The sequence below is a fragment of the Myotis davidii genome, unplaced genomic scaffold (assembly GCF_000327345.1).
Source record: "Myotis davidii unplaced genomic scaffold, ASM32734v1 scaffold502, whole genome shotgun sequence".
NCBI lineage: Eukaryota > Metazoa > Chordata > Mammalia > Chiroptera > Vespertilionidae > Myotis > Myotis davidii.
In genome coordinates, this window is record NW_006293000.1 from 754,730 (window position 1) to 780,207 (window position 25,478).

General features: G+C 45.4%; 1 protein-coding gene across 1 annotated transcript in view; it reads right to left on the reverse strand.

Moving 5' to 3' along the window:
- Nucleotides 1-25,478, reverse strand: part of DOCK5 (dedicator of cytokinesis 5) — a 148,050-nt gene that overhangs the window by 15,044 nt on the left and 107,528 nt on the right. The window contains exons 35-44 of the mRNA XM_015565723.1: nt 24,883-24,923; nt 23,912-24,002; nt 20,037-20,156; nt 16,911-17,000; nt 14,442-14,546; nt 9,733-9,874; nt 7,546-7,627; nt 6,441-6,525; nt 5,911-5,997; nt 3,910-4,086 (exon numbers count right to left, since the gene is read on the reverse strand). Coding sequence (XP_015421209.1) covers nt 3,910-4,086; nt 5,911-5,997; nt 6,441-6,525; nt 7,546-7,627; nt 9,733-9,874; nt 14,442-14,546; nt 16,911-17,000; nt 20,037-20,156; nt 23,912-24,002; nt 24,883-24,923 — 1,020 coding nt within the window. The remainder of the gene's footprint in view (nt 1-3,909; nt 4,087-5,910; nt 5,998-6,440; nt 6,526-7,545; nt 7,628-9,732; nt 9,875-14,441; nt 14,547-16,910; nt 17,001-20,036; nt 20,157-23,911; nt 24,003-24,882; nt 24,924-25,478) is intronic.

Below are 25,478 nucleotides of genomic sequence, written 5' to 3' on the forward strand. Positions count from 1 at the left end.
AAACTCAAACTATAATTATAGGAGTTACACAGATCATCTAAAAGACAGAAGTCATTAGGAAAGAAAATGGAATTCTATAGTGAACATTTCCAATAAGCGTTCACACTGGGAGTTATATATTTTCTCCCAGTACCTTCATTTCTGAGCGTGCTTTCAAAGACCAACCTTCAAAGAACTCAGTCAGCAATGTGTTCTCATTAACACTCCCATGTGCTCCATGCCTAGGAAAGCCACCCTATTACACACAAGCTGAGGGTTCCTGAAACTACAGGATACAGTTAAAAAAGTGGTCGGCCCATTTGGTGTGGACAACAGAATATGCACAAACTCTCTCCTTGTGGAGAGATGTTATAGGTTGAACTGTGTTGTCCAACCAGTGTGGACAACCTTGTGCAGAGATGTTATAGGTTGAACTGTGTTGTCCAACCCCCACCTCCACCCCAAATTCACATGGGAAATCCTACACCCTGACACCTCAGGGTGTGACCATTTAGAAAGGGGAACTGTGGAGACAGACATGCACGCAGGGAAAAGACTGTGTGAAGAGAAACAAGAAGACAGCCATCTACAAGCCAAGGAGCCCAGAGACTGCCTGCCCATCACCGGAAGCTAGGAGAGGGGCAGGGCTCCTTCCTCACAGCCCTCGGAAGGACATTTCCCCAGCCACTCATTCTAGCGAGATTCTTAATCAGAGGGACTGTTGATATAAATGAAAAAGTAGTATTTGCTTAAATCTTCATCTACCTTCAAATACAAGCAGTTTAAATTTTTGACAATTCAAAAAATTTTTCTGATATCTATATATATAAAAGCTTAGGCGACCGTTATTACTGGACGATCGACTGGTAGTGATGATGCACACTGACCACCGGGGACAGACACTCAATGCAGAAGCTGCCCCCTGGTGGTCAGTGCGCTCTCACAGCCAACCTCCCACGGTCCCTCCCCCTGGCTGGCTGGTCCCGACCAGCTCCAATTGGGACTGGGCGAGATGGCCCTGATTGGCCCCGATCGTCAGCAAGGCCGAGGGACCCCACCCGTGTACAAATCTCTGCACCGGGCCTCTAGTATAATATAATGCAACTAAATTCCCAAAGCACCTGAGTCAGGGAACATCAGAGTGCCCTGAACTTAATTTTTCTAGCAGAAAGGCTGGTGAATTACAGCAAACAGCTCCTGGGTACTTATCAGGCCATGGTTAACCTGCCTTAGAACAGGTTACCTGTGTCAGGTAGGTAATAATGGGTCCCCGACTGATTGCAATAGATCATGGTGATCAATGAGAGTTTAACTTCTTAAGTTTAGAAATGTACAAAGCTTTACACACTAATTAAAAGTATAAACTAGTATTTTAAGCCAAAGTTCCTGAAACACTCTATATCCTTCCTTTGCTTTTTTTTTTCATTTAAATTAGAGACAGTAACACTGGGAAAAACTTCATATGAAGTTATAAAATATTCACGGATATTGGCATATATGAATCTGATTTTTAGGGGCATCCTGAAATATTAACACTTGGAAAAACACATCAAAATTACTATCAGATAGCTAACAGGAAACATACTCATTGAAATTACCCTATATAATAAAAGGCTAATATGCAAATAGACCGAACAGCAGAACAACCGAACAACCGGTCGCTATGATGTGTGCTGACCACCAGGGGGCGTGTGCAGAACATGGCAGCGTCGGCAGTAGGTGGCAGAGCGGGGAACATGGTGGGTGTCAGCTGCAGCGGGATGGTGGAGCAGGTGAGCGGGGGCGCCAGACTAAGGCGGGGTGCTGGTGGCTGTCATCAGGGCGAACCTCTGGTGGTTACTGAAAATTCTTTGCCCCGTGCACAGCAGTCCCGCCTGGTGCTTGCACCTGTTGCCAGTGCTGACCCCACTCGCACCCGCTGCGGGTGCCTGGCATCAGCCCTAATTGCTCGGCACCTTCAGCGGGTACAAGCAGCGGCTGGCAGCCCCCATTACCCCTCAGGGCTTCTCTACCTCCCCCTGCTCCTGAGGGGCAATCTGGGCCGGCAGCCGCCTCTCACACCTGTTGCTGGAAACGACCCTGCTTGCACCCACAGCTGGTGCCGGAGCTGCCGCTTGCACCCGCTGCTGGTGCCCGGTGCCAGTCCCAATCGCTTGGCACCATCAGCGGGTGTGAGCGGCGGCTGCCGGCCCCAATAGCACCTGAGGGCTTCTCCACCTCCCCCTGCTCCTGAGTGGCAATTGGGGCAGTCGCCACTGCTCGCACCTGTTGCTGGCACAGGCCTCAATTGCTCTGTGCCGTCAGGTGAGAGCAGGGCAGGTGCTGTCAGTGTGTGGGAGCAGCAATGGCAGGAGTAGGGCTGCAGTGGGAGGGGCCAGGCGGGGGCGCGGAGGATGGGCCAAGGCCTGCCCCTGTGCCCACTGCAGCCTCGCGGCCCACAGTTCCTTTCAAGGTGCATGAATTCATGCACTGGGCCCCTAGTTATAGTATAAAAAGGATCGTATTTTGGATCCCAGTTTTTTATTGAATTTCACTGTAACACTAGAAATTATTACTGAAACATAGCAAGGGCAAACTGGATTTTACTACTGGTGGTGAGAATCAGCCCACTTAACGTTCACTGGCCCTTCCCATCCATCTTCCCCCGACCACCCGTCAATCTCCAGGATAGTGCATAGGGGGGTACTAGCCAAACGTTTATTTTCAAGAAGAGGATTCCAAAATTATTTAGCCACTAAAAATGTACCTAACAATTACAAAGCCTGCCTCTGCTAATTAGTTGACCCTTGAACAACGTGGGTGTTAGGGACACTGAACCCCACAGTCGAAAATCCCTGGAAATTTTTTATTCTACAGTGTGCCCTTCATGTCCATAGATTTAACCAACTGCAGGTGGAAAACAGTATTTTCGAGCTGTATCTGGGAATGTGAAAGTACTGCTTTCTATTCATAGTTGACTGAATTCACAGATGGGAAAGCCGGGGATATAAAGGGCCAACTATACTTAATGAAAACGTCCGAGTGGAAGTGGACCTGCATAGTTCAAACCTGTGCTAGTCAAGGGTCAACTGGATCCTTAATTGGACTTTACTTACTGGATGCATCTCCTTCATTGCAGATGGTGCCACCCCAACCCTATGCAATGGAGCACAGGGGAGCGCTCCTTTCATGTGTCCCCAGAGGAGCACATACAACACTTAGTTGACCTAATTTAGTTGTAGAGCCTGGCCAGCATTTGTCCACACATCCTCTGGCCCATCAAGTGGGGGTGGGACTCCTAGAGGCTAATTCTAAACCAAGTGTGGCTCTGCTTCCCCCACACACGCTGCTCCACCCACAGAGCGTCCTCAGTGGTCGACCCACCTGCACCCTTACGCCTCCCAGGGGAGTTGGAGGGGGAGAGAATAGCAGGTGAAGCAACTGGAGATGGTATGTCTGACTGATCTTTCAGTGACCCTTCTCCAGGCAGTAGCCTAACCCAGGCGGGTTGCTGAGGGTCTCCAGGAGCTGTGATGTTGGGGACAAGCTTTTCATTAATCTCACTTGGCTATTCATATAAAAAGGGGGAATGAAAGTCTCCCAGAGAAGTGGTAAGAAACGAATTCATCAGCCGCACAATGCCACAGAGAGGCATGGCGACACCCAGATCTTTGAGTCCTGTGGGGTCCCGGTAACTCAGCCTACCTTCTCTATTGTTTTCTTGCTTTGTTAACTCTCACCCAAGGATATATTTTCTATTAATTGTTAGAGAGAGTAGAAGAGGGGAGAAAAGGGAGAGAAAGAAAGAGAGAGAGAGGGATTGGTTACCTCCTGCACATGCTCCTGCAACCCAGGTATGTACCCTTGACTAGTAATTGAACTCAAGACCCTACGGTGCGTGGGCTGACACAGTAACTACTGGGCAACACTGGCCAGGGCAACCCAGCCCACCTTTTCATAGTTGGAGTATCCCCCCATGACGGCCGGATCGACAATGCCATTGAGCAGCATGGAGAGAGGATGCACAGAGAGGGACCGGTCCCAGGCGTGCTGCTGAACGCAGTTGCTGATCTTCTCATTGGTGAGCTCCATGGTTTCGATGGCATTCTCCAGAGGACTGATTTCCTCCTGTGACAGAGAGCATGGGAAGGGAAGGGCCCTTTGTGAGCTCCACAGCAGAGACTGGAAAAAACCCAAGTATTCCCCTAAAAAGGAATAAAATTCCCACCAACCAAAGAAGAGTGAGCTTTTGCTGGTCAAGGTTGTGTTTCTTAAGATACCGTACTTATTTGAAATGGTGTTATAAGTTGCAAAAATAAGCTTTTAAAAGTTTCCTTTGAAAGTATAAGGGTGTCTCAAACATCGGAGCTACAGAATGATTTTTTGGGGGGCAAAGCATCTACAGAAATTCTGAGAAGAAAAAAGCTGGAGCTATAATAATGATTGTTTCTTAGGCAAAACTTCCTTAGAAATTTTTGAGAAAATCAATGACAACAGAGTAACAGGATATCTGATCCAAGACAGAAGCACCACCACAAATGTTCACTGCTTCTCCCATGAGGAAAGGAAAAGGACTTTAGCAGCCAGACATTCAGACTATACACAAGTCACCTTAGTATGGGTTCTGTGGTTAAGAGAAGTCAGAAACAGTAGGATGCTTTAGGCTATTCGGGCTGAATTTTGGATGAAAATAAGATGTAATATAGATTCAGAGAGAGACCTTCTTGTAGAAATGTCTTTAAAACCAGGTTTTAAGAAAAACTGTCTCCTTCCTCATTTTATCCATTACCATGGGTAATTACCCCCAAATCTTCTCCAGACTTGATTCTAAGAGTCTCTGTCTAAAAATCATATTCATCCTTAAAGAATAATGATATACACCAGTGGAATGAGACATGCGAACCCCAGTTTAGATTCGTGTAAGACACAGCTCTTGAATGCTTACTTATGTACCACAGTGACAAAGTGATTAAGATATAATTCATGGCTGGGAGGAACTTATGATTTCAGTGGGGTCTCAAGTCACATGAACACGGTAAGCAGCTCATTAGGAAGAAGTGCAGGAGGCGATGGGCAAAGAGAAAGAACCTCTAAGCCAGCTTGGGAGTTTCAGAGATGGCTTCCCGGGGAAGCTGGTGCCTATATGGAATCTGAATGGGAGTGAGTTAGGTTGAGAAGTGGCAAGAAGGCATTGTGGGTAGAGAAAATGCCTCAATTTCACAGATAGTTGAAAGTGCATGGACTGAGCAGTTTAGTTCCAGTAGAGTCCATCAGAGATGGAAGAGCTGAGTCAAAGAGACCCCGTGCTAAGGAGTATGCAGTTTACACTCTAGGCACTGGAGAGCCACAGAAAGGTTTTAAATATGAAAACGACAGAACCAGGTTTCACTATGGAAGTCACTCTGAGGCACTGAGGAAAGTGGCCCTCAGAAGGCCCAGGCAGGGAGGCCAAGTACGGGTTTCTTCAATGGCATCAAACTAGAGGTGAATGGGGGACTAGAAACAAGGTACAGGGGCTGGGAAAAAAAAGAAAACAGATTTAATAAATATTAAAAACAGGCAGCTTTGCGGAGGGGATGATGGAAGAGTCTAGGATGACGGCTGATGTGATTAGCTGAGAAAAAGAGGAAACGTTCTGAGAGCGAAGAAAGTGATTGACAGGAAACTCAAGGAGGCATTTCAAAAATGTTTCTGGGTGATGGCAGGAGACGAGGACGCTCCTGTGGTCATAAAAGAGGCATTCACTGTGCACAACCTTTAGGGTTGGAGCTGTAGCATCAGTTTTACAAAGACGGTCTCTCAGACAAGCATGCTTTTTATTTTCCTTCTGGAAAATGGAGCTGCCAGAGAGGCTGGCTGAGCTCGTGAGAACCGGAGGGGGGATTTAACAAAGGCTCTTATTATATTTGGAGGCAGAAATACTTTTCTGAGTTCCAGTTTCAAATGACTCACTGTTGAAATCTGCCTGACTTCAAACCACTTGAGGATCCCAGGAAAGGTGTACCCAGTCGTATACGTGGTCCTTTCAATCCACATCGTCTGGTGGAAAGAAGAAGAGGAAATGTTGGTCAACTCCCAGGCGTTTAGAAGAGCAACACTCCCTGGGTCCATTAAATGAGATGCCATTCTCAAATGCCTCCTTAGAGAAAAGGCTATATTTTCTCTAAAAAAGGACTCATTCTGGATGTTAAAAGCTGCAAGGGTCCTCTCTCTGGGCGCTCTCACCCTCTGGGCGGGAAGTTTGGAGGTCCAGAGAGGGGTGACTGCTCACAGTCACAGAGGTGGCAGGCTCAGGAGTGCAGCCGTTTCTGGACTCCTGGTCTAGTTTTCTACTTAGATGACAGCCTGCTGTCCTGGCAATAAGCACATGAAGCCTCTATCCCCGGCCGCCATCATTTCTGCGGGAGGAGCTGGTTAGCTGGAAGGCGGCTATTTTGGATGTTAATTCCACCTTTCTCTAGAGGCCTAAGGGCAGAACTCACAGCAAATTCGTTGTCTGGATCCTTTTCTCCTTTCCAGAATGGCCGCGAATGTTGGAACTGCTGCACTTCGTTGGCTCTGTAGTAGCTGGGGAAAGAGACAGCCACGACATCATAGCTCTTAGGAAAAGCTCCCTGTGATCTGACTGCAACAAAGCCTGGGGAAATGAGACATCCTCCGCACACGAGTCTGACCCACTGAGCTCTCAAAGCCAACAGTCTCTGCAGTGACGGCTGATGTCAGCACAATTTGATTTTACTGTACACCTTACATTTATTACTTAGGAATCTGCTTCACAGCTCACAATTTTAAAAGGTATGTATTTATGGCCACGTTTGTAATCTCATCTGTATATTGTAACAGTTCTATCCATCCTACAAGTGTTTTAGCTTCTCAGAAGGGATTAGACTTTTCGTCACCGGGGAACTCACCAGGCAGGCTGAATAAGCCACTTCTGACCAGTGAGCCTGCTGAGTAGCATAAGAGCTAGGGAGCCCAATTTCATGTTGCTCTAGAGGCCCAAAGGGTGGAACTCACAGGATCTGAGAGTGAAGTTCCTGAGTTCCTTCCATCTGCTTAAAAAACAAAATCCTCACATCCCTTTGCGTTACCAAGGTCTTGTACTGAAAATGCAGTGGACAGCTACTATGGTTGAAATGTTCTTGTCCCCCCTAAATTCCTATGTTGAAATCCTAACCCCCAGTGTAATGGTATTAGGTGGGCCCTTTGGGAGGTAATTAGGACATGACAGTGGAGCCCTCACGAATGGGATTCGTGCCTTTATAAGAGAGACCCAGACAGCTCCCTCGACCCTTCCTTCCCGTGAGAACATATGGAGAAGATCTATGAACCAGCAAGCAGGCCCCACCAGGCACCAAATGTGCCAGCGCCTGATCTTGGACTTCCCAGCTCCCAGAACTGTGAGAAATCAATGTCTGTTGTTTATCAGCCTCCCAGTCTGTGGAATTCTGTTACAGCAGCCTGCATTCTGTTCCTAAGACCACAGAAGGTCTTCCAAACTGCAATGAATTGAAGACTCTGGTTTTGATGTACTTCTAGATAAAGGCTGTGAGACAGGTGTTTTAAAACACAAGAACACACGCTTACTTTAAGATCTGCTCCGGAACCGGCTTATCCTTGTAGTTGGGCGGCAGGCTCATCACTGGCTTGACGGTGAAACACTGCATGTCTGAGGAGCTCGCTAAGGAAGGACAAGGACGGGCCATGAAGCTGCCACAGGAGGAAGCCGCCTGCTCCTCCTGCTTTACAGACGGACACGGCACGTGCACGGACCATTCCCTTCCCAAATGCCAGGACCCCATGGGAGAGGGGGCTCCCTTTCCTATTGCCTACAAGCCTCATTCAGTCATCATCCTAGGACACTGTTTTGGTCAGACACCTGTAAACAACCTTCCCAGGGGAAAATAGAGGAACACAGATATCAATCAAATATTTTTTAAAAAGTGATTAGAAACTTTTAAATCATTTCTTTTGGACAACATTCCTCTGAAGTAGCCAGTCTCTGGACACCACTTGTTTATCGAGGGTCATGGCTGGGCACTGTATGAGGCGTTTTGAAAATGTTATCTTCAGTAAACACAACGACTACCAGGTCATTATTCTCCTTTACCAATGAAGAATCTGAGGATCTGAGAAAACCCAGACCACACCACGGGGAAATGAAGTCAGGCTCGGGGGTAAGGCCTCCTTCCCTGACCGAATGATCTGATCTCGGAAATGACTTTCATCGTCTTCACCAGAGCAGGTATAGGTTTCAATGCCTCTAGTATTTAAACTGCAGGTTAAGGCACTTGGGTCTAGAACAGTGGTTCTCAACCTTCTGGCCCTTTAAAAGCAATCCCTCATGTTGTGACCCAACCATAAAACTATTTCCGTTGCTACTTCATAACTGTAATGTTGCTACTGTTATGAATCGTAATAAATATCTGATATGCAGGATGGTCTTAGGTGACCCCTGTGAAAGGGTCGTTTGACCGCCAAAGGGGTCGCGACCCACAGGTTGAGAACCGCTGGTCTAGCACTACCAGCCTTTCTCCAGGTGACGTGTACAGTCCACCCGCACCGCAGTCACCAGAAGACTTACTTCAAAATGCAGAATTAGAATTCACAGCCACTGAATTGGAATCTCTCTGTGTGGATTCTTCTGCATAATAAAACCTGAGAACCACTGGGCTATGGCTTATGCTGTTAGAGTTATAAATTACCTCCTTTTTATTTTGATCCTCACAGAAGTGGTACTTAGGGAAAACAGACTCACCCTCAGCCTTGTAGATGGGAAAACCAAGGCCTGGGTAACTGAGGCAGCTTGGGCAAGGCCAAATGGCTCTGCAGACCTTACCAAAGGCCAAGCACCAGGCTCCTGCTTCTAAGTTCACCTCTTGAACCTCTTTCACTGCCACGCCAAGAAGGCACCTCTGTTGTTTCCTGAGCCCCCATAACCCAAGGACTTATCCTGGAAGACCTTTCTTTTCCAAGCATCCACTGTGTTAACAGGTCACTACGACTCTTAAAGGTACGTCTGTCTATTGAACTATTATCATCATCTCTTTCTATCACCATTTACCAATCTATGTCTATAATAGCTTATATATATGAAGTTTTATTATTCATCAGGCACTGTTCCTAGTATTTTACATATTTACATATTCAATCCTTATAAGAACCCCAAGAGGAAGAATGATGATCATCCCCATTTTATAGATGAGAAAACTGAGGCACAGATAACTTAAATAAATTGCCCAAAGTGACATAGTGATGGAGCCCAGTTTCTTATCTACCTTGCCACACTGGCTCTGCCTTATCTACTCCTTTTAGACCACTGTTCAGTTTTAAACATCTTTATTTTAGCATAAAACCCATGAGAAAGCTTTAGAAGTAACTTCGTTATGGAGCCCTTAGTATTAGTTTATTTTCCTTTTTTTTTGATAATGCGTGTAATTGATTTTTCAATAAGTTATGGTATGTTACACAAAAAAAGCTATACATCCTTATCCAGAATTCAGAACAGCAAGTCTTTTCTCTTCAAGCTTCCCATGTGGCTCTAAAACATATCCTTTCATATTCAAGATTTGCTTGTCATCTCTCCGCTTTGATTACTTCACAACCACGAGATGAGGACAGTAGGGTCTCAAAGCTTTTATACAGAGTGGGACACTGAGTCTAAGTGGTTTAATGAGCTTAGAGACGGGGTGGAACCCTGAGCTCCCAGCAGGGATGGGCTGCAGCAGGTTACAGTATAGAGCCTCTGGGCCAGGTCTCCCTGTGCAAGGATACACTGCTTCGGGGAGCACTTGATTTCCTCTCCCGGGGGTGTAGTGCTGGTCATCTTCTCGGCATTGGGGAACTGGGTCAGCAACCTCAGGCTGAAGTCTTCTCGTCTCTCATATTCCTTCCCCCGGTAGATGAAGACTTTGTTCTGCAGGTCAGAGACAGCAAGGGGAATAATTAAACATGAAGAATGAAGGGACAACCGGAGATGTTGGTACTGAGGAAGCCATCCCAGCCAAAGTGCAACCTACCATCAAGTTCTCATTGAATACCTACCATGTGCCTCACAGGAGCCATCATATCTGACAAGAGCTCCTGGTCTAGTTGGGAAGCTGGTCACAGGCAGTGCTTCTCACAGTGTTGGCCCAGTAACCACAGCTGGTGCAGTCTACACTGACCCACAGAGAGTATAGGGACCTTGTGCCCTAACATAGATCCATGACTGCCAGGAATGATGTTCAGTTTAGCTGCTATCTGCACAGTAAGGCATTCTCAGTGAAGGAAGTGCATTAATTTATCTTCAGCAAGACCCTTATCTCATCACGGTCCAGGGACAGTGTGCACCAGCACTCTGAGTGACTCAGCCACGGGGAACATGAAAGTACGAGGAGAATCGGGACAACATGTCTTTTGACACAGTGACAGAGTAATAGCAACAGGAATAAGTTACAGCAGTCCCTAGCCAATCCTGCAAATCACTGTGGATGGTCTTAAAAACAAAAAGAAGTTTCCTGGGCCCCAGGCATAGGAATGGTTTTGCCCATGCAAGTTCAAGTATAGCCATGTTTTGAAGGTTTCTGCTCATCTGACCAGATGAGAGCTTAGAATCGACTGGCAGCCCACTCCTGATCCACTTTAAACTGAAACTTGGGCATTATTGTTCTGTAAAATGTTTTTTTCTTAATCACTCCTCCATTCACATACAAGTATGTATTGAGAAAATAGTAAATATGCTAGCCACTAGGGCTATACGGTGACCCTGCTCTCACGAATCTTACCTTCCGGTGGAGAGAAATAGAAAATGAATAACAAATAAGTAAATATGATAATTTTAGATAGTGTAAATAACGTAAAGGCAATATACCTTCTAGGCCAAACACTGAAGGCAATAAAAATTTCCAGGACTTTTGGAATAGGTGATAAAATTTGTCCAAGCTGGGAAAGATGTATGTGACTGATTCATGCATTATAAAATTTCCTCATTCAGGCAAAACTACCTGGGAAAAGGATCTATACTAATAAAAGGGTAATATGCTAATTAGATGGGACGTCTTCCAGACGACCTTCTGGACATCCTTCCTGACAAAGCCAGGCCCGGATGAAGCCACCCTGCCCCCAGTCCTGGCCCCAGGCACCTATGGCCATAGCCTGGGTGAAGCCGCCCTGCCCCTGGTCCCAGGCGCCTGCAGCCCAGACGAAGCTGCCCTGGCCCCCGTATTGCGAGATGCATCTCTGACTGCCGGTTTAGGCCTGATGTGGGATCAGGCCTAAACCGGCAGTCAGACATCCCCCAAGGGGAACCGGATTGGAGAGGGTGCAGGCTGGGCTGAGGGACACCCCCGCCCTCGTGCATGAATTTCATGCACCCGGCCTCTAGTGTGTGTGTGTGTGTGTGTGTGTGCGTATGGCTAATATGCAAAGTGTCCCCGTGGGAGTTCAACTGGGAGTTCTATCACTCACTATGATGTGTGCTGATCACCAGGGGGTGGCGCAGAACGAAGGAAGGCCCTGGCCAGCAGCCAGAAGGCCCTGATCAGCCCTGATTGCCGGCCAGGTGTAGGGACCCTACCCAAGCACGAATTTCGTGCACTGGGCCTCTAGTCAGAATATAATAAAAAACACTAATTGCATGAAGAGGACAATGGTTGTGGAAGGAATAGACAAGCAAAAGGTCAGCACAAACTAGCTCAATGTGAGACAGAGCTTCAAGGAAGATACGGGACTTGTTTGGGCCTACATGGGAAGATAGGGTGAGGGGAGGAGACACAGGGGAGAGGACACCCAGGCATGGTCAGTGACAGGAGGGATAAGGTCCAAGGACAGGAAGTGGAGTTCAGGTAGAAGAAAGCGCTTGGAGAACCAAAGCATGAAAGCCGTGAGAGGCAGGCAGAAATCCCAGAGAAATCACTGAAAGTTCTGGAAGGAGAGAGCAACACGATGAAAGAGGTGGTGCAGACAACCTAATCTGATGGTGGAGCACACATCCAGCTGCAGGAACCTGAGATAGGGCTGGGTGGGGCAGGAGAAGCTCCAGGATCTGGTGTTTGACTCTGGTGTTTCGTGAAGGACAACAGAGATGGGGAAGTCAACAAGGATTCTGAGATCACTGCCCCGGAGCAGGGAGAACAGAGGTGCTGCTGCCAGAAAGAGAAGAGAAAGAGACCTGGCTGGGGTGGGGAAGAAGATAATGTAATTTACATATTCCAAGTTTGGGGAAATTGTCTATAACTTGCATTTAGGTTATATTCCCATGACTATATTAGCAAGACACACTGTATGAACTGAATGAAGTCATTCAATGGATTAATCCCCGCCTCTGTGACTCTGTCCTTTGCGCATTCCTATCTAAGTGGTGGCTCCAGTGCCATCCGGTTATGCAGGCCAGAAACCAAGAAATCATTCTTGACATCTCTCTTTCTCACCCACATACCCCGTCAATGATCAAATGCTGTTACTTCATGTCCATGATTCTAATCTCTCCATTTCTGTCTGAAGCCACTTCCCTAGGCCGACCTGTCATCTCTTCCTTGACATCTTCACTAGTCCTAGTGGCTTACTTACACACCCCTCCCACCCATTCTCCACACCAAAGCCATCACCTTGCCAACACCAAGTCTGCAACGCTCCTACTGCTCTCAGGATGCCGACAGCACCCACGTCACCAGGCCTGCATGCTCTTCCCGCACCTCCTGCCTCATCGGCCTGGCTCACCCAGCTGCCTCTGTGCCCGGTGCTGGACATGCTTTGTCCTATCCTCTTTACCTCCTTCATGTCCCACTAACCTTTCACAGTGCAGCTGAAGCTGACATTCCCTGGGAAGTTGTTCCTGACTCTTAAAACAAATTCAGTTATAATGTACATATAGCAAAATCTACCCTTTCCAGTATAAAATTCTGTGAGTTCTGACAAATATAACTATGACCACACTCAAGATATAGAACAGTTCATCACAACCAAAAATGCCTCATGCCTTTGTAGCCCAGTCTCCCCCATCCCAGCTGTCAGTTAACCACTGATGTGCTTTCCATCCCCATGTCACAGAAATAACATCACAGTGTATGTAGACTTTAAAGTCTAACTTCCACTTAGCATAATGCACCTGGGATTCATCCGCATGGCTGTGTGTATGAGGAGTCTATTCCTCTCTATTACTGAATAGTGTTTCATTGTATGGCTGCATCACGTTTGCTTATCCAGTCTTTGGTGACTATGAAAAATGGTGCTATAAACACCATGTACATTTTATTTATTTTTAAAAAAATATATTTTATTGATTTTTAGAGAGGAAGGGAGAGGGAGAGAGAGATAGAAACATCAATGATGAAAGAGAATAATTGGTTGGCTGCCTTCTGCCCGCCCCCTACTGTGGATTGAGCCCATAACCCAGGCATGTGCCCTTGGCTGGAATCAACCTGGGATACTTCAGTCCACAGGCTGAAGCTCTATCCATTGAACCAAACCAGCTAGGGCCACCATGTACATTTTTAAAAATTTACCTGTATTGTTAAAAGTATTACAGATGTCCTCCCCGCACCCATTAACCCCCTGCACTCCGCAACTGCCCCCCGCCCCGACCTCAGGCCTTCACCACTATATTTTTATGTGAATGTAGGTTTTTATTTTACTTGGGTAACTAGTCTCTGGTTAACCAATTCATATAGCCCAGAATACCTGTCTTGGTCAGTGTCAATGTTACATTTGCTTATGTGATTATCTAATTCACATCTCAAATATTAGGTTGTAAAGTTCTAAGAGAGCAAGGACCGTATCCAATTATAACGAGCACTGTAACTCTAATGGCGAGTCTGGGCCTGGCACACAGCAGGTGCCCAGTCCACAGGTTTTGAATGAATGAATAATCCACCTCCTTGTTAGGCACTCTGAAGAATGTAACGTCCTTGCCCACTTTTTCTTTTTCTTTCAATTACGGGAAGGGAGATGGACAATATGCTTAAACATTGCTAAGTGCTGCTGAAAGAAGCTTATTTCTTTGTGGGAGAAATAAGAGGGTTTGTTTATTTTTTAGATTGTAAAATACCATCGCATTGTGGAAAGTTTTGAGAAGGGAAAAACATAGTCCTTTCTCACCATTACAACAAGATTGTTTTTATTTTTGCAAAACTTCTGCAGTCTTATCCTTGGGATATTTGCTTTCAATCTCACTCGGGCTAGAAATAAAATAAACAACCAAATGCATCCATCTGCACTTTTCCCTGGCCTGACCCGCAGCAGCAGCCAGGGAGGATGTTCTGTTTTTCCCCTTTTCATTCCACCTGGGAAAGGTCATTTTACAAAAGAGCTGCCAGAATCCCAGAGGTGGCCGGGTGTGGGGTGAAGAGGCCGCCGCTCAGGAAGCGGTTTCCCTGCCGACCTCCCACAGCGAGAACACGGGCCTCCGGCTGCCAGCACCCCAGGCCCATCTGGAAAAGAGAGGAAGCCCTCCCTCCTCCAGGCTGCACGGCTAATGGCTTGGAGACCACCCTCAGGTTCCTTACCCGTAGGAAAGAAGGGAAGCCCTGTCCGTAGTATCCCACAGCGAAGTATTCGGGCTGCGGCCTCATGGCCTTAATGATGTTCTCATAGAACGAGGCTCTTTTTTTCTGGAAAACAAAACAAGACATTCCATAGCGAGGTTACAAGGGCACAATTCGGGGGAGAAAATAAAAAGATCTATTTACTTTGTTGTTTCCCATGTAACACAGAGAAATGAAAGGTCTTTGGAAAATATCTTGCCAGACAACGTTGCCCTCTTATTGGACAGGAGGTTTGGACCTGGGCCCAGGACCGGGCCGTGGAGGCCTGGGTTCCCTGACGTCTGCAGGAGGATGAACCGGTGCACTCTGCGTGGCGGGAGCACTGCTTAGCTTTCACAGTTCCCTGAAGGGGGCTCGGGACCCTAGCAAGCTGAGATTAACGAAGGCGGTTGCAGTTGAGTGCAGATAAATGATAGAAGAAGATAAAGAACCTTCCAGTTTGTGCAGGTGGTTTCGGCGAAAGCCCTTGGTTCAGCCCCAGGTGCCCAGAGGTGAAGAAAAAGTTCTGTGTTTCAATATCTGGCGCCCCCCGTCCTAACCTCCCCCCGTCTTTAATTTTTCCCATCAGAGAGGCTTCCCAGCCCGAGCTCAGAATCAGCCTTAAAGAAAGACAGGCAGGCAGGCAGACCTAGGGGCCCAAGGGTGGCTCCAAGCCCTGCCACCATGACTGTGTTACCACAGCTGCCCCTGGTCTGCAGGGGGTACCTTTCAAGACCCCCAGTAGATGCCTGACCTGCAGATAGTACTGAACCTGTATATACTATGTTTTATCCTATACGTACATACACCTATGATAGTTTGCTTTATAAATTAGACACAGAAAGAGATGAACAACAATAACAAATAGTATAATATAACAATTATAATATACTATCTTAAAAGTAATGTGGATCTGGTCTTTGTGTCTCTCTCTCCCTCTCCCTCTAAATATACCTTATACTGTCTGTACTCACCTTTTCACTTACAGGAAGCACTTTACAGCTTCTCTTTGACATGTCCCAATGCCAGGATATCGCTACGCTTGCGCTTTGGAGCCGTTAAGTAAAATAAGGGTTATTTCAACATAAGCACTGTGGCACCTTGAGAGCCGATTTCATAACCCAGATAACACAGTGAATAAAGGGCAGGCAGCACCTCAGCGTGGGTGCGCTGGGCAGAGGGATGACTTACATCCAGGTGGGATACAGTGGGATGATGTGAGATTTCATCACCATACTCAGAATGGCGTGCAGTTTAAAATTTATAAATTGTTTTTCTTTTTCCCAGAAAGTTTCCATTTAATATTTCAGACTGCAGTTGCCTGTGGGAACCACCAAACTGAAACCACCGAAAGTGAGAATGCAGAGCAGGGAGGACTGCTGTGCTCTATCCAAGCAATGGTCTCCGTCACAAGGTTCCCTTAGAAGGGTCACATGTTACATTACTAACATAACTCAATTTAGTTATGAAATTAATGACTAATTGTTTGCATAATGGCAGGGGCTGGTACAACACCCTGGCAAATACATTTCAAAGTGATCTTGACAACTATCTCCTCAAATAAGTTATTACTGCATGACAATGGCTGACCTGAACTTTTGGGACTCCTCTACCCAAAATGATCAAATTAATATTGTGCTGGCCCACCACTGGGCATTGCTTTATTGTTTTTAAGTAGCTGACCTGTGCTGACAGCCAGGCGTAATACACAGTTCAGGGTCCTGTGAAAGTAGAGCTCGCCAGTAACATTCGGGAGACCGGGGGAGGCAGAATGTGAGCATCAGAAGCGTTTTACAACTTGACCAAAATGTGCGCAATGGCACGCCTGAGAAAGCCAAGCGAGGCTCCGAGACGAGCAGTTCCATCCTTCAGCAGGGCTGAGGGCGTGGGCTACAGAGCAAGTCATCCTGATGAGCAGGAGGAGTCAGAAAACACCTGGAACATGCCTGGTGTTCACTGAAAGAAAGTGACCGTGAGGGGAAAGAGGTGTGGAGACACGGGCGGTCTGCAGAGAAACGAGACAGACGGAGGACGGCGGTAGGCGGGGGGCCTGAGCCCTCCATCAGGGATGATCTGGAGAAAGAAGGACAACGGCTTTTGGACCTTATCTTTTTTCGTTTTTATGTCAAGCGAGGTTTACTTTTCTGTTGTAAAGAACAGAATTTAACCTACCTGGCCAGCATGGCTCAGTGGTTGAGCGTCAACCTATAAACCAGGAGGTCACAGCTCGATCCCCAGTGTAGGGTGTGCAGGAGGCAGTGATCAGTGATTCTCTCCCATCACTAATGTTTTTTTTTCTCTCTCTCTCTCCCTCTCCCTTCCTCTCCGAAATCAATAAAAAAATCTTTTTTAAAAAAGAACATAATTTATCCTGACTTCAAGCTTACATTTTCGCGAACACTCACTTCAGCACCCCTGCTGGAGGCTTGACATGTCCCGACCCAGACTCACCAGGAGGTTGCCAAGGCCCTCGTAGTCGAACACTTTGCTCTCATACGTCTCCGCCAGCTCTTTGCTCAGCTTGATGGCCTTCTCCCACATCTTCAGAAAGAGAAAAGTGGAGAACAAAGTAGTCATTGATCCAGCGGCAAAAACCACTTGAAAGTAACGGGTAATGAGTCTGGAGTCAGGAGGGTTGAGTTTCTGCAGATATTCCCAACATGCCTCGCTTCCTGGATCAACTGAACATTTCTAATTGACATCATAAAGCTACTATATCATGGTTCCTTGCCAGGGGGTATCTTCTATAATTCTGTTTGCAAGACCATGAAGAACAAACACCATGTGTCCCCAAACAAAGCCATACTGAACTTAAAGGGCAGAGCACTAAAGACCTTTGAAAGTGGTGGGGACCCGTGCTAAAGCCTAGGTCTTGAGACTGTGAGAGCCCTGCTGGAGGGGAAAGTTGAGATGGGGTCAAGTTCTCTCTGTGTGTGTGTATGTGTGTGTTCGTGCACACACGCGCCCACTTTCAGTTAGATTGTTTGGGAGGAAGGGAAGTGGAAGAAAGGCTAACTGTTCTGTTGTGTGGAAATTGGGCACCAAGTGTTAGCCAATGATCTCTAGGGCACTGGTTTCCTATATCTAACTAAAATATCTACTTAGAGAGTTTTAGCAGATCCCTTGGAGCATTTATGATCTTGTAAGTTACAGCCGAAAGCACACATTTGGTGCCTGAGGCTAGCATCCCAGATTGACCCCTTGTTCATTCTGGTTTTTTCATAACATGTCTCTTAAGTGGACACTATCACTAAGACAGCATCTGGTAATTTCCTAATTACTCTTGTCAACCAGGTGCTACGCTTCCACTGTTTCTGGCTGCTGAAGAAATGTGTGTGCAGTTCTCATACAGTTGTAAAACATTTTAAAATATTTTAAAATCATCATTTGCCAAATGTGTCCCTCTGAAGTTTCAGGGCCAGATCGGCTGGGCCTGGTGCAAGAAGCCAGTCAACAGCATCAGTGGGTCGAATTCTCTCCTCATTTCACCAAATGCCAAGTTATGTAAGGGACAGGGAGACAGCCTAGCACAGTGGTTCTCAAAGTGCGGTCCCTGGTCTCTGGAGCCCCCGAAACCCTTTCAGGAATCCATGAGATCAAACTATCTTCTTACTAATACTATTTGCCTTTTTCCACAGCTCATTCTGTCATGTGTGGAGCTTCCCAGAGGCTGGAGGATGCGTGATGCCGCAATAGAATGAATGTAGAAGCAGACATGAGAATCCCGCTGTCTTCTATGAAGCCAGATGTTGAAGAGACTTGCAAAAATGTCCAATGCCACTCACGTCACTAATTTTTTGGAATATATAGTAATTTTTCAAAAACAGATGTGATTTATCTTAACTGGTAATAGGCTTGCTATCACTGTTAAAAGAACAAATAATTAAATATCCGAAAGTTGTTTTCGTTTCTAAAAGTGGAAGTAGCAACAGACACAGTCCTCATGAGCAAAAGCTCTTTGGGGGCCTCAGCGATCTTTAAGAGTAAAGAGGTGTAGAAGGCCAAAATGTCTGAACACATACACTTGCCCCCTGAGCCTTAAGGTCTTCATCTGTAACACAGAGGTAAAATCTACCTTGTAGGGTATGGGGAAAATTAAATCTAGCAGTAAGTAGATGGCAGCTATTTTATCATGTCGTATGGGGAAAATTAAATCAGGAAAAAAGTCTGGAAATCACCCCAAACAGAAACTAGCAGTAAGTAGATGGCAGCTATTTTATCATGATGATTATGTGGCTTATTTATTCATGTAACCAGCAGGTCCCCTGGTAAAGCAAGACATGTTGGCTGGACGTGGCGGTTGTACAGGAATTCTCCAGGCTCCGAAACTGGTCAAATCGGGATCTGTTTTGTTTGGACAGCAGATGCACTTTTTTCCTTTCTCTCCCAACCCCTTTTTAATATTTTTTTTTTCTTTTTTAAAAATTTTGTAAAAGCATTTCAGGTGGATATGCTTTCTCCACTTGACCACAGACCACAACTTCCGGGCCCAGTTCCTATGTTTATTTTACCTTCTCACCCCTGTCGGCATCTAAGTTGGTCATTACTTACAGGGTATGGTGTCAGTAGGGCGTGATCTGGATGCTGGATGTGCACCAGGTGTTAGCCAACAATCCCTAGAGAATGCACTGCACGTGACGGCACTGGTTCCCACCCTCACCAATATTTAAGAGGGGAAATTACGATTCTGGAAAGTGAAGGTTGCCCATTGTATTCTCCATTGGGTTGGTTAAGTGTCAAGATAACTGATCTTTATTGCCCTTTTTCCACTAATTTATTTATTTATTTTCTCTCCTGTTAAAAATACCAGGATTCAAAGGTACATATGGGAATAATAAAGAATAAGTCATGAGTCATTATTGTCCAATGAGGAACTTGTCTGGTTTTTGACCTGAGTCCTGTGAGGAAGCTCCTAAACCCTCGGAATTTCCCCAGTGACAGGAGTGTCTTGGTTATTCATGGCGGACTCCTTGCCAAAAAAACCAAAAAAACAAAACCTACCCATGTGATTAGAGGGCTGGAGCCTTGGGCTACATGATATTAGCCAGATCTAAAGGGAGAAGGGTGGGATGGAGACTGGGTTCACTCACGTGGCCAATGATTCCATCCATCAAGCCTACAGAATAAGACCCCAATAATAACTCCATATAGCGGCTCACGTGAGCTCCCCCCTGGCGAGCACATCAGCTCTCCTAGAGGGTGATGTGCTCTGAATCCACGGAGAGGGAAACAGAAGCTCTGCCCTATGTACTTCTTCATTCAGCTGGCCCTGATTTGTGTCCTTTAAGATAAAACTGTAATCAAGTGCAGCATTTTATCAAGTTTTGGTTGCTGTTCTAGCATATTATCAGACCTGAGGGGGCCATGGGACTCCCCCAAAATTTATAGCCAAGTGGTCAGAAATGTGGGCATAGGGACTCCTGAACGGCAGCGTCTGAAGTAAGGGCTGTCTGCTGGGACCGTGGCCTTCATGGTGGGTTCTGCACTGGCTCTGGCTGGTTGGCTTTAGAAGGGCACTGCGATCTTGCTGCCATTTTCCTCTCCCCCCAAATACAAAACAAGCGATCCCACACTCACTTTGCCTTTGTCAAAATAGGATATGATTTCCTGGTACAGCTTCTCCTTCAGCTCCTGCTGGGTATACACATAGTAGCTGTCCCTCTGAAGGAGGTGGGGCTCACAGGGCTTGTCAGACCACTGGAAAGCAAACGGAAGAGATGAATGTGACGTAGCCATTAACTAAAGGAGGTTAACAAACATTTAGTTTTTAAAAGGTGCAGAAACATCGCATATATCTGTGACTCATCCATATTGTGTTTTAGATTTATTCATGAAACAAAAAACTGCATCCACAGACATAATCTATGCCAGTTTGAAAACAAGGGCCATGTGATGGACGCACTCCAGGCATCCCCATGCGAGTGGGGAACCAGGCACACCCGCCAGCCAGCACAGCGCCTGTGTACTGTGTATGCAGACATCCGCACAATAGACAATAGGAAGAGATCGGGAGTATAAAGGCGGAGAGGAGGGGGTAAAATTGCCACTGTGTAAAATGATTGTATTCTTCACAATCAAAGCTTTTACAAAGGGTGCCAACTGAAAAACTGCCAAAAGTACAGGGAATTAAGTCAATTAGAGGGTTAAAAACCTGACATATTTAGAAATCATTTAGAGATAGATTTCACATGAAGAGATAACCATGCTGGAGATAGTAGAAGGAAAGGATCCAACATGAATAAATCCAAAGTGATACAATATCCGGGCACAGCGATGTGCATGTACTCAATGCCACGGAACTATACACTTAAATGGTTAAGATAGTAAATTTTATGTTTGTGTATTTTTACCATAACTAACTTAAAAAGAAACGGTATCTAGGAATCAACCTAACAAGGAAAATAAAGACTCTATACAGAAAAATTTAACCCACCACAGAGGGCACAAAAGCACACTTGAACAATGGAAAGTCATATCATAGTTTTGGATAAGAAAATGCTATTTCCTAAACATGAAAATTCTCCCTAAATTAAAAATTTAAATTTATGATTCCAAAGTCCATATGGAAAACGAAACAAAAAGAACTAGGTGGAAAACTCTGAAAAAGAAGAGCAGTGAAGACAGTTTTATTAACTACCAGGTAATAAAACTTACTATAAGGAATTAATAGCCCTAGCTGGTTTGGCTCAGTGTTTAGAGCGGTGGCCTGTGGACTGAAAGGTCCTGAGTTCAATTGTAGTCAAGGGCACATGCCCAGATTGTGGGCTCAATCCCCCAGTAGGGAGCATGTAAGAGGCAGCCAATCAATGATTCTCTTTCATCACTGATGTTTCTATCTCTCTCTTCCTCTCTGAAATCAATAAAAATGTATTTTTTAAAAAGAATTAATAATTCAGAGTGTGAATTGACAGAGACGAATGCAAAAGTACATAAAATCAAAAAAGACACTCTCCCCACCCCATACTGGGATTTAATACATGATAAAGAGGGGATCTTGTATGAATGAGAAAATATGGACTATATTACACATCCCTATTGAGTAGCTATCTGGGGGGAAAAGTTGTATCCACATCTCATACCTTACTATGCCAGGATAGGAGAATTTAATTTTCTGAGCAGCACAAACAAAAACATCTACGGCTACAGACACCAGGGTTTCTTTCTGATCATCCCACAGTCAACAAGCCTCCTCTCTAACCCATATAGAGTAAGATTTTAGTGCCTCAAATCTGCATATGAGTGGTGAATGGCTGCCGTGGGGAAGTGTGAGGTAAAGGACTCCTGTTTTTCATTATAAAGCTTAGAACAATGTACATGTACTATTTTAGGGTAAAATAAATATTTAATTACACAAGAAATTTAATTGCTGGGGGGAAAGAATGGAGAAAGAGAGATGTAACAGGAGGCTACTGTGGTTCTCTAAGAGAGAGCCAGTGGCAGCGTGGGCCAGGATGGCAGCAATGGAGATGCTTTAAAAAGTGGATTGAAAAGAAATGGAAGCAGGATGAAGAGAGATCTGCACTCCCAGGCTCATTGCAGCGTTATTCACAATAGTCAAGACATGGAAACAACCTAAGTGTCCATCAGTGGACGAATGGAAAAAGAAGGTGTTGTGCATGTAACAACGGAATTACTCAGCCACGAGAAAGAAGGAAATCCTGACTTTTACAACATGGATGGACCTAGAGGGCATTGCGCTAAGTAAAGTAGGTCAGACAGAGAACGACAAGGACTGTATGATAAGGAATCCAAAAAAGTCAAATTTAGCCCGGCCGATGTGGCTCAGTGGCTGAGCACTGACCTATGAACTAGGACAGTGATGGCGAACCTATGATACGCGTGTGAGGTGACACGTGAACTCATTTTTTTGGTTGATTTTTCTTTGTTAAATGGCATTTAAATATATAAAATAAATATAAAAAATATAAGTCTTTGCTTTACTATGCTTGCAAATATCAAAAAAATTCTATATGTAGGGGTCCCGGGTGTCGGAGGGAAGCCAGTGCCGGCAGCCAGGGGAAGGAAGGCCTACTCTTGCACAAATTTTGTGCATCAGGCCTCTAGTAAAAATATATTTAAAAATAAATTAATTAATTAAGCCAAATTTATGAAAACAGAATGTAGAATGGTGGTTACCAGGACTGGGGAGGGGGATATTGGGGAGATGCAGTTTAATGTTATAAATTGTAGCCAGTAGATAAACAAGTACTGAAGATCTAACACACAGCACAGTGACTACAGACAACAATACTGTATTATAGACTTCAAGGCTGCCAGGAGACTAGATCTTAATTGTTCCCACCACAAAAAATAAGTGATAATTATGTGACATGATAGAGGTGTTAGCTAAGGTGGTAATCACATTGCGATATATAAACATATCAAACCAACACGTGCACCTTACATGTACACAGTGTTATATGTCAACTATATCACAACTTTTAAAAAAGTGGAGAGCTTTTTTAAAACTGTGGATAGAGGGTCCACAGTTCTTGCTGGTGGGAAATGTGGGAGGGGGCGAATAAAAGATGATGACAGGTACTTGCCTGAGCAACTGGGTAGAACAGCTGTGGGCAAACTATGGCCCGCGGGCCAGATCCGGCCTGTTTGAAAGTAATAAAACTAAAAAAAAAAAGACCGTACCCTTTTATGTAATGATGTTTACTTTGAATTTATATTAGTTCACACAAACACTCCATCCATGCTTTTGTTCCGGCCCTCCGGTCCAGTTTAAGAACCCATTGTGGCCCTCGAGTCAAAAAGTTTGCCCACCCCTGGGGTAGAAGGTGGTCCCCTTTAGTAAAATGGGAAGAAGGGCGAGGAAAGAATGGATCCAGAACAGTGAGAAATTACAGCTTCTGTTCCTGACAGGTGAAGTGTGTGCTGTCTATGAGTCATTGAAAGATTGATTCTGAAAGAACAGTTTATTCCTGCATCTGACCTTGGAGGAACGGTTAGAGCCAGAAATAATTATTTGAGATCCATGACATATAGATGTATCTATATCCACAACACACTATAAATTTACTTACTGAGTGAGTATACAGAGGAAACGTCTCCTGTGGCACTGTATTTACTTACAACTCATGTCTCTGTAGTTTTACATTCATTTTTATATTTCTTAATTGATGAATGTTTGTTTCTTCAATTATAGTGTTAATTACTAGGGACCTATAGGTTCTACTCTGCTTCCTAAGGATTTTAAAATCAGTGGAATCACTTCTTTATGCGTTCATCCAATGACAGCTGACATTTTCTCGACCTTGATCTGAAAATCAGCTGTGCCTAATTAGAAAGTTTAAAAATATTCTTGGGTGAAAGGATCTCTCTTGAATAAGGATCATTCCAGTCAAAATCACGAAGTGTATAGGATTTGGTGCCAAAGGACTGGCCAGCAGACACGCCGCGTTTTGTCCTGTGCCATGTTGGAATGAGCAGCCCAGACCACTCACCTGCAGAAGCTCAGCGTGTAAGAGCAGCGTGTAGGCAGCCTCCGTGTAGTTCTCACAGTCTCGGTGCAAATCCCGCAGCTTGTACAAGTATCTGGTAAAAAGGGGGCGTTTTTTGTTTGTTTGTTTTCAATGTTTTTATTGATTTTTAGAGAGAGAAGGGAGAGGAGATAGAAGGGTAGAAACACTGATGAGAGAAGAACATCATTCATAGGCTGCCTCCTGCATGTACCCTACTGGGGATCGAACCAGCAACCCGGGCATGTGTCCTGACCTGGAATTGAACTGTGGCCTCTTGGCTCCTGGGTCAAGGCTCAACCACTGAACGACACTGGCTGGGTAAAGGGAACATTTAGTCGCCGGGGAGCTGCTCTAGCATTCAGCTCATTCCACAACCAAGCAGCAGCCTGCTTTCCCATCTCTTCCCCGCTCGTCCTTTCTCTTGGGCAAAGGAATCCCCTGCTTCCTATCTTCCTATTCCTTTAACACTGGGAGCTGCTTCCTGCCTGTGTGTCTTTCCTATTCCATCCACTCTACTTCACACTCTTCACTGAAGGCAGTAGTGCATACTTGCCTGTATGCCTTGGACCTCTCTGAGAAGCTAATAAGAGCTATGGGATCTCCCCCAAGAAAAGGCATATGAACATGTCCAAGTGTGTTCCATGCTCAGGGCTTGCTGGATTCCAGGCAAGTCCTCATGCCTCTCCCTGGACCGAATTTCCTGATCGCCTTGGCCAGCATCTCCCACCCTTCCCTGGGACCACAAAACCATCCTCCCTACGCACTCCCTCGTACTGCACTTACTGTGTATCTGTTTAAACAGTTTACGCTTCCAAGTGGAAGGGGGAATATCACATACTTTTTGGTGTCTCAAAGCAGCAAGCATGGGGCTGGGGTTTAGTATTTGTTGATTGAAAAAATAAATAGCAAAGCCATGACATAAACAGAAAAAGCAGACATTCCCTTCAGCTTACCTTATGTATATGTCTTCTCTCTTCTTTTCTTTATAAAAATTCTACAAAAAAGTCCAAAATACCAATGTAAATCAAGAGTTATTGACTAATTTGCCATGGAAATGGCCAAATAGCTACTTTTGTTTTTCAACAGTGTCACTTCTCCAGAGTTTATTATTTTCCTTTAACAAATACCCCCACAAGGAAAGGATGTGACAGTTTACACAGAAGACAAGTTGAAGGATTGTTCAGAACCATGTTTCTGAGTAACTTGAGGGGAACCTTCTAAATCAGGGGTGGGCAACTTCCAGCCCTTGGGCCTTATAAGGCCCACGAAATCATGTGGCCTGGCCCTGCCAAGGCATTAGGGGTGAGTTAATTAAATGTGTGACCACATATAGCAGGCTAATTTTAGGATGATAATTTTGTATGGCCCGAGAATGATGTTATAAAGATCCAAATGGCCCTTGGCAGAGAAAAGGTGCCCCACCCTCTTCTAAAGGAACAGGTAGCTGCTTTTCTGCGTCACCTGGTGCTCTGCTTTCTCACGGAAACAGGCAGCGGGTCTGGGTTTACAGTAAGCAGAGGCGTGGCAGCCCAAACCCCTGATACACACA